Here is a 16,544-nt window from a genome sequence, read left to right as displayed (position 1 = left end):
TTCTTCCCTCACTTCATCACTACTTGATTCCTTCCTTCCCCCACTCCATCACTCCCTTCTTTCTTCCCTCACTCCAGGGGGCACGGGTGGCTAAGGCGCCGCGATTCGCTGTGCAGAGTTGCGTCCCTTGGGCACGCCAGAAACCTATTATTGTGGGTTCGAATCCCGGTTCGCCCCGATTATGTTTCTAGGTCTGTCAGCACCATACCCGTGCTCGAGGGTTTCACCGAAGTGGTAAACGTCTGAGACCTGCATCACTTCGGGCTTTCCTCCCACATCAAGCGGACAAGCCGTGATATAACTGGATTACTGTTTAAGCGGCGTTAAACCAAACTCACTCACTCACTCCCTCACTCCCTCACTCCCTTCTTTCTTCCCTCACTCCATCACTCCCTTCTTTCTTCCCTCACTCCATCACTACCTTCTTTCTTCCCTCACTCCACTCCCTTTCTTCCCTCACTCCATCACTCCCTTCTTTCTTCCCTCATTCATCACTCCCTTCTTTCTTCCCTCACTCCATCACTCCCTTCTTTCTTCCCTCACTCCATCACTCCCTTTTTTTTTTCTTCACTCCATCACTCCCTTCTTCCTTCCCTCACTTTATCACTACTTGATTCCTTCCTTCCCTCACTCCATCACTCCCTTCTTTCTTCCCTCACTCCATCACTACCTTCTTTCTTCCCTCACTCCATCATTACTTAATTAATTCCTTCCTTCCCTCACTCCATCACTACCTTCTTTCTTCCCTCACTTCATCACTACTTGATTCCTTCCTTCCCTCACTCCATCACTCCCTTCTTTCTCCGTTCACGCCATCACTCCCTTCTTTCTTCCCTCACTCCATCATTACTTAATTAATTCCTTCCTTCCCTCACTCCATCACTACCTTCTTCCTTCCCTCACTCCATCACTACCTTCTTTCTTCCCTCACTCCATCACTACCTTTCTTCCCTCACTCCATCACTACCTTTCTTCCCTCACTCCATCACTACCTTCTTTCTTCCCTCACTTCATCACTCCCTTCTTTCTTCCCTCACTCCATCACTACCTTCTTTCTTCCCTCACTCCATCACTACCTTCTTTCTTCCCTCGCTCCATCACTCCCTTCTTTCTTCCCTCACTCCATCACTACCTAATTCCTTCCTTCCCTCACTCCATCACTACCTTCTTTCTTCCCTCACTCCATCACTACCTTCTTTCTTCCCTCACTCCATCACTACCTTCTTTCTTCCCTCGCTCCATCACTCCCTTCTTCCCTCACTCCATCACTACCTAATTCCTTCCTTCCCTCACTCCATCACTACCTTCTTTCTTCCCTCACTCCATCACTCCCTTCTTTCTTCCCTCACTCCATCACTACCTAATTCCTTTCTTCCCTCACTCCATCACTACCTTCTTTCTTCCCTCACTCCATCACTACCTAATTCCTTTCTTCCCTCACTCCATCACTACATTCTTTCTTCCCTCACTCCATCACTCCCTTCTTTCTTCCCTCACTCCATCACTACCTAATTCCTTCCTTCCCTCACTCTACCACTCCCTTCTTTCTTCCCTCACTCCATCACTACCTTCTTTCTTCCCTCACTTCATCACTACTTGATTCCTTCCTTCCCCACTCCATCACTACCTTCTTTGTTTCTTCTCTCACTCCATCACTACTTAATTCCTTCCTTCCCTCACTTGGTTAGTTAACAAAATTATATTCCTAATCCTGATTATGTCAGCCTTCCATGAGCAGTGAAGATGGAGGTCAAAGTGGCTAGATCTGAATAGTGTTGGATGTGATGTGATGAGGAAGGGCAGACACTATTGTGATCCATCATGGCTGCACTAAACCTGCATGCACTGCAAACCCCCATCCACTTGGTGCTATTTACCAACCACTTGGACATATTTTTTCTTCAAAGAACAATTCTAACACTAATGTTAAACAGAAAGTATTTATCAATAGTCTCTGCAGTAACATCACAAGTTTAGCATTTTTATCACTTTTTAAAGATTGAAAAAACCACAACATCCATTAATCATTTTTTTTTCCACAGTGTAGACTTGTTATGAATGGTTTCAAGGGAATAAGTTGTTTAGAACATGTGCTTTGCTTCTTTTAAATTGGTTTATACACAATGTAAATTCTTCAAAGATGAAATGGGTGATCATGTGTCTTCGACAGAAAACAGATTATCTATGGTAAATCAGTTTATGTCTTCTGTGATTAAGACACAAATTAGCAGCAACCAGCTGTGTTTCAAGTGAGAGCCTGGTCCAAGTCACTGAGTTCGTTTGTAATGAACGATGTGCCTGGCGTAGACAGTTGTAGGGGAAGCAGTTTATTACTGTTTCCTACTGATTCTCACATATAGACATTTTGGATTCTTGTTTAAAAATTCAAATCTGAGGATGCTAATGATTTGATAAATGAGATGAATACTGCTAATGTGTCTGAATATGGTACTGCTAATGTGTCTGAATATGGAACTGCTAATGTGTCTGAATATGGTACTGCTAATGTGTCTGAATATGGCACTGCTAATGTGTCTGAATATGGTACTGCTAATTGTGTCTAAAAATGGCACTGCTAATGTGTCTGAATATGGTACTGCTAATGTGTCTGTATATGGTACTGCTAATGTGTCATAATATGGTACTGCTAAAGTGTCTGAATATGGTACTGCTGATGTGTCTGAATATGGTACTGCTAATGTGTCTGATTATGGTACTGCTAATGGGTGTGAGTATGGTACTGCTAATGGGTCTGAATACTGCCAGGGATTTATTTAGACCTGCTCAGAGACCAATATTCAGTCCCAGGTGTGCAGCAAACAACAGTAAAAATTCACAGTAAGGATGTAGAATTTCCCAATTCCTCAAAATTTACAAAAATACGAACATTAAAAAAAGGCAAAGTTTGAACATTCTCACAATATATTCCCAATTTTCCTACCAAGGGCACTTAGTTTGGGAATCCTAGATATATCCCTGACTGCTAATAGCAACTAACATTATCAATCGGCGCCGAATATAGTTGCAGGAACTCTATTCAAATTATTGTGCAGGTATTGCTGTCAAACCTCAAAACCATTTTGTAGAGTTTCAGGAACTTTCTGGTAAAATATTCCATACATATTTGATACAGAAGAAAACTTGACACTGAAAGCATATGGGTAAAAAGCTGCAAGACATTACTCACACTTCAAAAACTATTGAAAATGTTTTGATGTAAAAAACTTCTTGATCAGTTTTAGGAAGTTAAGTCATAATGAGCACCGAGAGCAATTTACACGTATTTGATGATAATACACGCCGGTGGTATTAATGGCTTGTCAAGTCAATGGCACTAATTTCCTTTCCACAGCCTCCCGGATTCATCCGTGATTACTTTGTGTTTCTAAACATCAGGATAGCTCTTGTAGAGATATTTTCTTGGGGTAGTGCGAACAGGCATTGTCAGTATCGCTGCCTCTGTGGAAGCAACCACGATCAAATGTATTTTCCAGTTCAGTTGATGCCATGCAGTGTAAGTGTTTTTTAGATTTTTCTGCAACTTTTGGAATTTGTACTTTTTTTGGTAAAGATTTGATGTTTTGTGGTGCTTAGGATGATATGTTTATAAAGTTTATAAAAATTTACCTTTATCAGTTCTTAAACTGTTTTATGCCTGTTATAAACATGTATTAAAGATATGAACATTTATTTGATTTCCGAACATATTTGAAAATATTGATTAGTTTGTGTGTGTAGTTAATAGATAAACTTGCCTTAAATGCATTTCATATTGTACATGTGAGCATATAAATTCATTCCTCTAGCTTGAACATATTTTCCTATGAGTATAGTTAATCTCACTCTTGGTTATTGCAACACTTATTCTTCCAACTGTGGGCGTTCTTTAATTATCCCCCGCCGCGCGAAAGCGCGAAGCGGGGGATATAGTATTCACGACCGTCCGTACGTCCGTCCGTCCGTCCGTCCGTACGTCCCACCTGTTTGTTGCCGCGATATCTCAAGAACTAAACACTGGATTGTCTTCATATTTGGAACTATGGTGTATATACAGACTCCGCAGACACCAGTCGGTTTTGGTGACCTTGATCCCATTTTCAAGGTCACAGCAGACAAATCTGCTTTTAGAGTTGGTAAACGGTGTTGCCGCGATATCTCAAGAACTAAACACTGGATTGTCTTCATATTTGGAACTATGGTGTATATACAGACTCCGCAGACACCAGTCGGTTTTGGTGACCTTGATCCCATTTTCAAGGTCACAGCAGACAAATCTGCTTTTAGAGTTGGAAAACGGTGTTGCCGCGATATCTCAAGAACTAATCGCTGGATTGTCTTCATATTTGGTACTATGGTGTATATGGCGGGGGATATTTCGTCACTCTGTGACAAATACTTGTTTGCTTTGAGTTGTATACATACTCACATCACGATGGAATATTTTCACCAATTCCAATTGATTTATTCTGTAGCTCAAGCTAGCAAGTTGCTTTTCATATTAATTGAATCCTCGCATTTCCCATGGAAAATCTAAACCAATTAAAATGTCCTATTGGAGTTTTATTGTTGAGTACTTTCTTCTAATTCTATTAGCTTAAGGCGCCAATAGAAGATCTGATGACATTACTCTGTCCACGATACCCATCAATGATAATACCCATTTCTTCTTTTCTTCCATGGTGCCTGAAAATCTCAGATTTTCCAAGAATTGTGGGCTCCGTATTTCCTGTGGTGGACTGAGGTGTTCGAAGGATGCCATTAAAACTTGGTCAATTTGAGAGGTTGTCAATTGTGGTAATAACAAAGGAATCAATTCTCAGAAAGTTATGGGCCAATTTATGATCAAGGTTTTTTTAGCTAAATATATTTTTCAGTTCCTACGGTGTAAAAAAAGATCAGTTATCAGGAGTCACAGATGTGAAGAATTATGGATTTTCTCTAATTCTTAGAGATGTGGGTTGGAATCCTGGTTCATTCACCCCCATTATGTTTCTCGTCTTAGGCTTGTCAGCACCATACCCGTTCTCGTCACCAAAGTGGTAAACCTGGAGACCTGGATCGCTTCGGGCTTTCCTCCCACATTAAGCTGACACGCCGTGATGTAACTGGGGTACTGTAAAAGTGGTGTTCAACCCAACTCACTCACTCACTGTTATTTACTGTAATCTCATGTTAAAAGATGGTAAGCATTGGTGGTGTTACTATTCAATCGGTGGATGACTCAACTTTTGGATTGCTTACAAATGTTTTTTCATGTTTGCAATGGAAAAATATCAAAATAAACATGGTAATAAAAATTTCAAAATATCTTTTTGAAATGGAAATGTCAGTTGAGTCAATAGTCTTTGTATCTGGTACATGGTTCCTAGTAGGGCATGCACGAGGCTGTTTCCAGTGTGTCATCCAGGCCATTGCCCTCCGACACTTCCTTGTTGTGGGGACGGATGAGATGAGGGAGATTCAGCTGCTACCAGGGAGGAGAGGAGGTGGAGAGTTGTTATCTGTTCAGGGAGCACGGAGGCATGTGGACTCCCACCTGGGGGACTATCTATGTTGTATCAACAGGCTCGCCTATCTGGGAGTACAGGCCATAAAGATAGGGCTGCAGCCTCTGGAATGTACATGAAGGGTGTTCCTTTATAAAGTCATCTTACTCCTCGCTACTGTGAGAAAAATAACACCTAGTGCAGTTTGGTATGTTGATTGTTGGAGCCTTGCTATGCCTTAGTATTTGTAAAGAAAAAATTTCTGTTTTGTCTATGTACTGAAGTTAGTTGTAAATACTTTATTCATTTTAGTGCAATAATTAGTGCAGTCTCTCCCAATCTTAGTTCAAACATAATTTCAGGTTCTTCTAATCTTGGTATTACGCCGAAGGCAGTTTCTCCTAATCTTGGTATTACACCCAAGGCAGTTTCTCCTAATCTTGGGGTTATAAACATTGCAGTTTCTCCTAATCTTGGGGTTATAGACATTGTAGTTTCACCTAATCTTGGGTTTATAAACACTGCCGTTTCTCCTAATCTTGGTGTTATAAACACTGCAGTTTCTCCTAATCTTGGGGTTATAGACATTGTAGTTTCACCTAATCTTGGGTTTATAAACACTGCAGTTTCTCCTAATCTTGGTGTTATAAACACTGCAGTTTCTCCTAATCTTGGGGTTATAAACACTGCAGTTTCTCCTAATCTTGGGGTTATAGACATTGCAGTTTCTCCTAATCTTGGTGTTATAGACATTGCAGTTTCTCCTAATCTTGGGGTTATAGACATTGCAGTTTCTCCTAATCTTGGTGTTATAGACATTGTAGTTTCACCTAATCTTGGTGTTATAGACACTGCAGTTTCTCATAATCTTGGTGTTATAGACATTGCAGTTTCTCCTAATCTTGGGGTTATAGACATTGCAGTTTCTCCTAATCTTGGGGTTATAGACATTGCAGTTTCTCCTAATGTTGGTGTTACAGACACTGCAGTTTCTCCTAATCTTGGGGTTATAGACACTGCAGTTTCTCCTAATCTTGGTGTTATAAACATTGCAGTTTCTCCTAATCTTGGTGTTATAGACATTGCAGTTTCTCCTAATCTTGGGGTTATAAACATTGCAGTTTCTCCTAATCCTGCTGTTATAAACACTGCAGTTTCTCCTAATCTTGGGGTTATAGACATTGCAGTTTCTCCTAATCTTGGGGTTATAGACACTGCAGTTTCTCCTAATCTTGTTGTTATAGACATTGCAGTTTCTCCTAATCTTGGGGTTATAGACATTGCAGTTTCTCCTAATCTTGGGGTTATAGACATTGCAGTTTCACCTAATCTTGGTGTTATAAACATTGCAGTTTCTCCTAATCTTGGGGTTATAGACACTGCAGTTTCTCATAATCTTGGTGTTATAGACATTGCAGTTTCTCCTAATCTTGGGGTTATAGACATTGCAGTTTCTCCTAATCTTGGGGTTATAGACATTGCAGTTTCTCCTAATGTTGGTGTTACAGACACTGCAGTTTCTCCTAATCTTGGGGTTATAGACACTGCAGTTTCTCCTAATCTTGGTGTTATAAACATTGCAGTTTCTCCTAATCTTGGTGTTATAGACATTGCAGTTTCTCCTAATCTTGGGGTTATAAACATTGCAGTTTCTCCTAATCCTGCTGTTATAAACACTGCAGTTTCTCCTAATCTTGGGGTTATAGACATTGCAGTTTCTCCTAATCTTGGGGTTATAGACACTGCAGTTTCTCCTAATCTTGTTGTTATAGACATTGCAGTTTCTCCTAATCTTGGGGTTATAGACATTGCAGTTTCTCCTAATCTTGGGGTTATAGACATTGCAGTTTCACCTAATCTTGGTGTTATAAACATTGCAGTTTCTCCTAATCTTGGGGTTATAGACACTGCAGTTTTATCCTAATCTTGGTGTTATAAACACTGCAGTTTCTCCTTATCTAGGGGTTATAGACATTGCAGTTTCTCCTAATCTTGGGGTTATAGACATTGCAGTTTCTCCTAATCTTGGGGTTATAGACACTGCAGTTTCTCCTAATCTTGGTGTTATAGACATTGCAGTTTCTCCTAATCTTGGGGTTATAGACATTGCAGTTTCTCCTAATCTTGGTGTTATAGACATTGCAGTTTCTCCTAATCTTGGGGTTATAGACACTGCAGTTTCACCTAATCTTGGGGTTATAAACACTGCACGCATGCATGCCATTTACATCATAGTGTACTATGGAAGGAGCTTGCATCCAGTGTTCGTGCTGACATTATGCCAATATATGCACCCTTAAGTGTTGGTATCATTACCACGATAATTAGACATGAGACAGAAATAGATAGTGGTGACTGATAGATTACAGCCACTGTAGTGGAGGAATGTGAGAGATGCAAAGCCTGTGTGTGAGTACAAGTGTGACTCCAAGCCTGTGTGTGAGTACAAGTGTGACTCCAGGCCTGTGTGAGTACAAGTGTGACTCCAAGCCTGTGTGAGTACAAGTGTGACTCCAAGCCTGTGTGTGAGTACAAGTGTGTCTCCAAGCCTGTGTGTGAGTACATGTGTGTCTCCAAGCCTGTGTGTGAGTACAAGTGTGTCTCCAAGCCTGTGTGTGAGTACAAGTGTGTCTCCAAGCCTGTGTGTGAGTACAAGTGTGATTCCAAGTCTGTGTGAGTACAAGTGTGTCTCCAAGCCTGTGTGTGAGTACATGTGTGATTCCAAGCCTGTGTGTGAGTACAAGTGTGATTCCAAGTCTGTGTGTGAGTACATGTGTGTCTCCAAGCCTGTGTGTGAGTACATGTGTGTCTCCAAGCCTGTGTGTGAGTACAAGTGTGATTCCAAGTCTGTGTGAGTACAAGTGTGTCTCCAAGCCTGTGTGTGAGTACATGTGTGATTCCAAGCCTGTGTGTGAGTACAAGTGTGATTCCAAGTCTGTGTGAGTACAAGTGTGTCTCCAAGCCTGTGTGTGAGTACAAGTGTGATTCCAAGTCTGTGTGAGTACAAGTGTGTCTCCAAGCCTGTGTGTGAGTACAAGTGTGTCTCCAAGCCTGTGTGTGAGTACAAGTGTGATTCCAAGTCTGTGTGAGTACAAGTGTGTCTCCAAGCCTGTGTGTGAGTACATGTGTGATTCCAAGCCTGTGTGTGAGTACAAGTGTGATTCCAAGTCTGTGTGAGTACAAGTGTGTCTCCAAGCCTGTGTGTGAGTACATGTGTGATTCCAAGCCTGTGTGTGAGTACAAGTGTGATTCCAAGTCTGTGTGAGTACAAGTGTGTCTCCAAGCCTGTGTGTGAGTACAAGTGTGATTCCAAGTCTGTGTGAGTACAAGTGTGTCTCCAAGCCTGTGTGTGAGTACATGTGTGATTCCAAGCCTGTGTGTGAGTACAAGTGTGATTCCAAGTCTGTGTGAGTACAAGTGTGACTCCAAGCCTGTGTGTGAGTACAAGTGTGTCTCCAAGCCTGTGTGTGAGTACAAGTGTGACTCCAGGCCTGTGTGAGTACAAGTGTGACTCCAAGCCTGTGTGTGAGTACATGTGTGATTCCAAGTCTGTGTGTGAGTACAAGTGTGTCTCCAAGGCTGTGTGAGTACAAGTGTGATTCCAAGCCTGTGTGTGTATACACATGTGATTCGAAGTCTGTGTGTGAGTACAAGTGTGATTCCAAGTCTGTGTGTGAGTACAAGTGTGATTCCAAGTCTGTGTGTGAGTACAAGTGTGTCTCCAAGCCTGTGTGAGTACAAGTGTGACTCCAAGCCTGTGTGTGTATACACATGTGATTCGAAGTCTGTGTGTGAGTACAAGTGTGATTCGAAGTCTGTGTGAGTACAAGTGTGTCTCCAAGCCTGTGTGAGTACAAGTGTGACTCCAAGCCTGTGTGTGTATACACATGTGATTCGAAGTCTGTGTGTGAGTACAAGTGTGATTCGAAGTCTGTGTGAGTACAAGTGTGTCTCCAAGCCTGTGTGAGTACAAGTGTGACTCCAAGCCTGTGTGTGTATACACATGTGATTCGAAGTCTGTGTGTGAGTACAAGTGTGACTCCAAGTCTGTGTGTGAGTACAAGTGTGATTCCAAGTCTGTGTGTGAGTACAAGTGTGATTCCAAGCCTGTGTGTGAATACAAGTGTGACTCCAAGTCTGTGTGTGAGTACAAGTGTGATTCCAAGCCTGTGTGTGAGTACATGTGTGATTCCAAGTCTGTGTGTGAGTACAAGTGTGATTCCAAGTCTGTGTGTGAGTACAAGTGTGACTCCAAGCCTGTGTGTGTATACACATGTGATTCGAAGTCTGTGTGTGAGTACAAGTGTGATTCCAAGCCTGTGTGTGAGTACAAGTGTGATTCCAAGCCTGTGTGTGAGTACAAGTGTGATTCCAAGCCTGTGTGTGAGTACATGTGTGATTCCAAGTCTGTGTGTGAGTACAAGTGTGATTCCAAGTCTGTGTGTGAATACAAGTGTGACTCCAAGCCTGTGTGTGAGTACAAGTGTGATTCCAAGCCTGTGTGTGAGTACATGTGTGATTCCAAGTCTGTGTGTGAGTACAAGTGTGATTCCAAGTCTGTGTGTGAATACAAGTGTGACTCCAAGCCTGTGTGTGAGTACATGTGTGATTCCAAGCCTGTGTGTGAGTACATGTGTGATTCGAAGTCTTTGTGTGAGTACAAGTGTGACTCCAAGCCTGTGTGTGAATACAAGTGTGACTCCAAGCCTGTGTGTGTATACACATGTGATTCCAAGCCTGTGTGTGTATACAAGTGTGATTCCAAGCCTGTGTGTAAATACATGTGTGATTCAAAGCCTGTGTGTGAGTACATGTGTGATTCGAAGTCTTTGTGTGAGTACAAGTGTGACTCCAAGCCTGTGTGTGAATACAAGTGTGACTCCAAGCCTGTGTGTGTATACACATGTGATTCCAAGCCTGTGTGTGTATACAAGTGTGATTCCAAGCCTGTGTGTGAGTACATGTGTGATTCCAAGCCTGTGTGTGAGTACATGTGTGATTCGAAGTCTTTGTGTGAGTACAAGTGTGACTCCAAGCCTGTGTGTGAATACAAGTGTGACTCCAAGCCTGTGTGTGTATACACATGTGATTCCAAGCCTGTGTGTGTATACAAGTGTGATTCCAAGCCTGTGTGTAAATACATGTGTGATTCAAAGCCTGTGTGTGAGTACATGTGTGATTCGAAGTCTTTGTGTGAGTACAAGTGTGACTCCAAGCCTGTGTGTGAATACAAGTGTGACTCCAAGCCTGTGTGTGTATACACATGTGATTCCAAGCCTGTGTGTGAATACAAGTGTGACTCCAAGCCTGTGTGTAAATACATGTGTGATTCGAAGTCTTTGTGTGAGTACAAGTGTGATTCCAAGCCTGTGTGTGTATACAAGTGTGATTCCAAGCCTGTGTGTGTATACAAGTGTGATTCCAAGCCTGTGTGTGTATACAAGTGTGATTCCAAGCCTGTGTGTAAATACATGTGTGATTCAAAGCCTGTGTGTGAGTACATGTGTGATTCGAAGTCTTTGTGTGAGTACAAGTGTGACTCCAAGCCTGTGTGTGAATACAAGTGTGACTCCAAGCCTGTGTGTGTATACACATGTGATTCCAAGCCTGTGTGTGTATACAAGTGTGATTCCAAGCCTGTGTGTAAATACATGTGTGATTCAAAGCCTGTGTGTGTATACAAGTGTGATTCCAAGCCTGTGTGTGTATACAAGTGTGATTCCAAGCCTGTGTGTAAATACATGTGTGATTCAAAGCCTGTGTGTGAGTACATGTGTGATTCGAAGTCTTTGTGTGAGTACAAGTGTGACTCCAAGCCTGTGTGTGAATACAAGTGTGACTCCAAGCCTGTGTGTGTATACACATGTGATTCCAAGCCTGTGTGTGAATACAAGTGTGACTCCAAGCCTGTGTGTGAGTACAAGTGTGACTCCAAGCCTGTGTGTGTATACAAGTGTGATTCCAAGCCTGTGTGTAAATACATGTGTGATTCAAAGCCTGTGTGTGAGTACATGTGTGATTCGAAGTCTTTGTGTGAGTACAAGTGTGACTCCAAGCCTGTGTGTGAATACAAGTGTGACTCCAAGCCTGTGTGTGTATACACATGTGATTCCAAGCCTGTGTGTGTATACAAGTGTGATTCCAAGCCTGTGTGTAAATACATGTGTGATTCAAAGCCTGTGTGTGTATACAAGTGTGATTCCAAGCCTGTGTGTGTATACAAGTGTGATTCCAAGCCTGTGTGTAAATACATGTGTGATTCAAAGCCTGTGTGTGAGTACATGTGTGATTCGAAGTCTTTGTGTGAGTACAAGTGTGACTCCAAGCCTGTGTGTGAATACAAGTGTGACTCCAAGCCTGTGTGTGTATACACATGTGATTCGAAGTCTGTGTGTGTATACACATGTGATTCCAAGCCTGTGTGTGAATACAAGTGTGATTCCAAGCCTGTGTGTAAATACATGTGTGATTCAAAGCCATTGACATTGCTATACAATTACAAGTGCAATAATCTTGGAACATGACATTAATCCCTGTCTCACCACTTTTCTGTCAATCAGTCTGATGGGAAAAATACTAACCTCTAGCGGCTTTAAGTATTTTTATAGAAGCAAGGACAATGTGATGTCTTGAATGAACGTGAATGAAAATGTGATCTCAGTCAGGTGGTGGAAATTTATGTGCTTACTAACTCTGGACATGACATTGGCTTAATGGCTGTGAGTGTTTCAAACGACAGAGTTTCTAACATTTTACCAGATTCTTGCTTTGGCCTAGTGGCTGCATCTAAAATTTGTCTTTTACAGTTGCTGTAGAAAAAGAAAAATGAAACCTATTGGCTTTGGATTTGGTAAATGGTTATGTAACCCATGTTCTGGTGAAATGTCTGTCAGTTTGTTTGGAAGCAGAAATCAAAATAGCTGTGAAAGAAGAAAACATGAAAAACCCAACATTGTTCAGAATATGAATGTTTTATCTGACCTGAAGTAGGGACTTGTTGGTGTTAGTGTAAGTACTTATTTCATGAAATTCTTTCAGCCATTTCCCTTCTTCTGTTCCACCATTGATGGATACAGAGACATGTTTATGTGGAAATTTATCCAATGAAGTAGGAATTACATTTTATTAAGTTTAGACATTTGAAAAAATGATTAATGGGTAGGATTTTTTGGCTAAAGAATCCATTTATCCGTCTTATCTGGGAGTAAGGAAGAGCATCAGAATGATGAATGAGACTTGATAGATGCTGTATTGAAAAAATGATGAATAAAGTCATTTTGTTCTTTACATTGAGAAAAGATAGTGACTTCGTTGAGATTTTTCAGGAAAGTTTGAATCCTGTGACACTGACAAATGGATATATTTTTCTCATAAGATGTAACTAGATTAAACTGCTCTCATGCCATGTTGACTCTAGTCACTGGAGTGGGAACCCTTGTCAAACATTTTGATAATTCATCTGTGAGGAAATCATATGGAAATATATTGAGCGGTTATGATGACCTTGTGTTTTGTTGGGATACTTGAGCTGGTGTAATAGTAGCAACGGAATACAAATTTCACTGAATAAATTTTATGTTTATTTCTGTCCTCTTACTATAAATATTTATCTCAGGATAATCATGTGGTATGTGTCAACCAAAATTCTTAAGTTCCATCTGAATAGGTCCCTAGTGTCTCATACTGATTGTCCCATGAGGATCTGGGTTAGAATTGTTCTTCAGCAACCCATGCTTGTTGGAAGAGGCGACTAACAGGATCAGGTGGTCAGGCTCGCTGACTTAGTTGACTGTGACCCATTTGCGTAGATCAATGCTCATGATGTAATCACTGGATTGTCTGATCCAGACTCGATTATTTACAAACCTCCGTCACATAGCTGTTATATTGCTGAGTGTGGCATCAAACAACAAACAAACTAAAACAATCATGCTTATTCACGAGCAGATTTAATCTGGTTCTGATGGTGGCAGTGTCATCATAACCTGACATCAATTGTTGCTCATTCCATCAACCACTGGTTCGTCTGATCAAGACTTGACTACTGAGGATATGGTGGTTAAATACAGTGTGAGACCTGGCTAATATCCTTAATTTCTTCATCTCACACTCCCCCCCATCTTTAGTTGACCTGGCTTAGAAAAGGTCTAAACACCACATTGCTTGTTGTAAGAATCTACCATATTTGAGAGGCGGTTGGGTAGCCTAGTGGTTAAAGCGTTCGCTCGTCACGCCGAAGACCCAGGTTCGATTCCCATCATTGGTACAATGTGTGAAGCCCATTTCCGGTGTCCCCCGCCGTGATATTGCTGGGATATTGCTAAAAGCAGCATAAAACAATACTCACTCACTCACTCACTCACTCACTCACTCACTCACTCACTCACTCACTCGCTCACTCTGGTGTCCTCCGCTGTGATATTGCTGGAATATTGCTAAAAGCAGCGTAAAACCATACTCACTCACTCACTACCATATTTGATCGGGTAGTCAGATGTATTTGATCAACAACTGGTTTGTCTGGTCCGGACTCAATTACATCCACATTGCCGAGATGAAGCTGTAATATTGCTGATTGCTGTTTAAGAACAACATTCCCCCTCTTCATCCCATTCATCAGGTAGTTCTAGCCATACAAGAATAATCAAGCCAGATGCTAAACATGCTGAAGCTATTTCCACAACTTTACACAGACATGGCATATCACGATGTAGGTGTTGGGCCCAGTTAACATCAAAAGTTGTGATGTCATACCCCGAAAGCTACACACAGGCTTAGTACGATGCTAAGATGGTGTGACAAGTTTTTCATAAGGGTCATATGTGTATTTTAGTTTCAGCAATAGGGACAGATGTGTATTGTAGTTTTGGCTCAAGGGAGGTAATTCTGTTCAGACTTCATCAGACTGGCAATTAGAAAATTTCCCTGTTGAATCCTGATTAAATTAAATGTGAATTATTGAATGAAGACACACTTAAACTATCATGGATTTATTCGTTTTTTTAAAAGTCTTGGACCACATGTCTATTGGACATTTATTTTGCACCCCCAAAGCTATTGTTATAAATATAAAAGGTGAAATGAGATATCATAAGTGAATTCGAAGTAGTTTTGTATAGATGTGTATAATTGTGTTAAGACAACAGAACATAGTCTATGATTCAATTAAGAGCCTATTGATTTAAAGAGACACCTAAAAGGTCATGAATGTGATCATTCTTTGTCCAAGTCAAGGACATATTGTCTATTGGGTATTCATGTATGGACTCTTAATAGCTATTGCAATAATATGAAAGATGAAATTAAATAACCAGTCACTAGTGGTTTCGAAATAGTTTTATAAACCTGTATAATTTTGTTAAGGTAAATCAAACACTACCAGCATTCCTCAGCAATGAAGGGATAGCTGGTTAGTTACAGTGAGTGAGTGAGTGAGTTGGGTTTAACGCCGCTTTTAACAGTATTCAAGTTATATCACGGCGTGTCAGCTTAATTTGGGAGGAAAGCCCGAAGTGATGCAGGTCTAAGATGTTTACCACTTCGGTGAAACCAACGAGCGCGGGTATGGTGCTGACAAACCTAAAAACATAATTGGGACCCACAATCATAGGTTTCTGGCGTGCTCAAGGGACGCAACTCTGCCAAGCGAATCGCGGCGCCCTAGACGACTGGGCCACCTGTGCCCCCTGGTTAGTTACAGAGCCATGTGTTCTGAATATTTATGTTCAGCCTGTTTATAAGGAAGTAGGCCAGAATGACAGTACACTCCGGCTCCAGCTGGCATAATGCCAATTTCTACACCAATACTTCTCACCTAGAGTATAGGTAAAGTCAGTCAAGAGTTCAAGTTCAATTTAGTTAATTTGCCTTGACTGTGTGTAACGCTGTCTCACGCATGGCCAATTGACATCTTCCTACATCTTGTCACGATTTGGGTATCATGTTTATGGGCTGAACAAGTATGATTGAATACTAGTCAATGGTTTACGCTCTAGAATAATAAACAATTTTAACTACTGAAGTTTCGTCATGAGCTTGTGATCAGGATGTTTATGAAATATGAAAAAATGTAATTCAATATAAAGTCACGATGATCTTATTTGTTTTGTGGGTTTACGCTCCTAGAATGATAAACAATTTTAACTCCTGAAGTTTCGTCATGAGCTTGTGATCATGATTTTTATGTAATATGAAAAAATGTAATTCAATACAAAGTCACGACGATCTTATTTGTTTTGTTTGCGGTTGTTTGTTTGAACAGTTGAGGGGACATTTTTTGAAGGAATGTAGGGTCTTCATGTTTAAACATTGCTTTTTAGCCCTTATATGTTGTAAGACTCTGAAATTTAAGATGACCCAGGTTTTTTTAAGTCAAGATGTCAGGCATTTAGTTCTGGGGTCTACAAGGAAAGTTTGTGTACGTAAAATGTATAGTTTAATGTTTTATGGAAATTGATGCTTTTTATGAAAGTAATCAAATTAACCAGAAGGAAACTTGTTAATTTTATATCCTAGTTCAGGATTTGTTGCATCTGTCAAGTGTCTTCGAATTGTCGCCTGCCATCAAATTTATTGATTAAGTATAGTGAGTTCCGTCACACCTGCCCAGTGGTACATTTCATTCTCATGACATGGCAGCTTCAGAGGTAGTTCGGGACTTTGAGAAGGGGTGAGTGTCACTTTCGGAATATGTGAGAGGGCAATGTGGCCTGTTATGCAGATTTGTTTGTTTGTTAGTTTGTTAGTTTGTTTGTTGTTTAATGCTTCACTCAGCTATATGACAGCGATTTGTAAATATTCGACTCTGGACCAGACAATCCAGTGATTGACATTATGAGCATCAATCTACATGATTGGGATACGATGACATGCATCAACCAAGTCAGCAAGCCTGACAACCCGGTCCCATTTGTAGCCTCTTACGACAAGCAGAGTCACCTCTTATGGCATGCATGGGTTTCTGAAGACCTACCCTTCCCCGGATCTTCACGGGGTGTTATGTCATAGCGACTGATTTACAACACCCATTGTCTGAAGAACATTTGATTGCAAAGGCTC

At 41.0% G+C, this 16,544-nt stretch overlaps 2 protein-coding genes across 7 annotated transcripts in view; both read left to right on the top strand.

Moving 5' to 3' along the window:
• The window catches only part of LOC124136348 (protein kinase C delta type-like), a 133,342-nt gene that overhangs the window by 71,472 nt on the left and 45,326 nt on the right, over window positions 1-16,544 (top strand). The window lies entirely within an intron of this gene.
• Window positions 5,324-15,272, top strand: LOC125383242 (keratin-associated protein 16-1-like). Its single transcript, XM_048401556.1, has 4 exons — window positions 5,324-5,618; window positions 8,976-9,069; window positions 9,445-10,195; window positions 15,216-15,272. Exons 1-4 carry the CDS (start codon window positions 5,324-5,326, stop codon window positions 15,270-15,272), a joined length of 1,197 nt encoding a protein of 398 aa, XP_048257513.1.

The sequence above is a fragment of the Haliotis rufescens genome, unplaced genomic scaffold (assembly GCF_023055435.1).
Source record: "Haliotis rufescens isolate VD_foot unplaced genomic scaffold, xgHalRufe1.0.p SCAF_22, whole genome shotgun sequence".
Classification (NCBI taxonomy): Eukaryota; Metazoa; Mollusca; class Gastropoda; order Lepetellida; family Haliotidae; genus Haliotis; species Haliotis rufescens.
The sequence above is the reverse complement of the archived record's forward strand: the minus strand, read 5'-3'. Positions and strand labels throughout refer to the sequence as shown.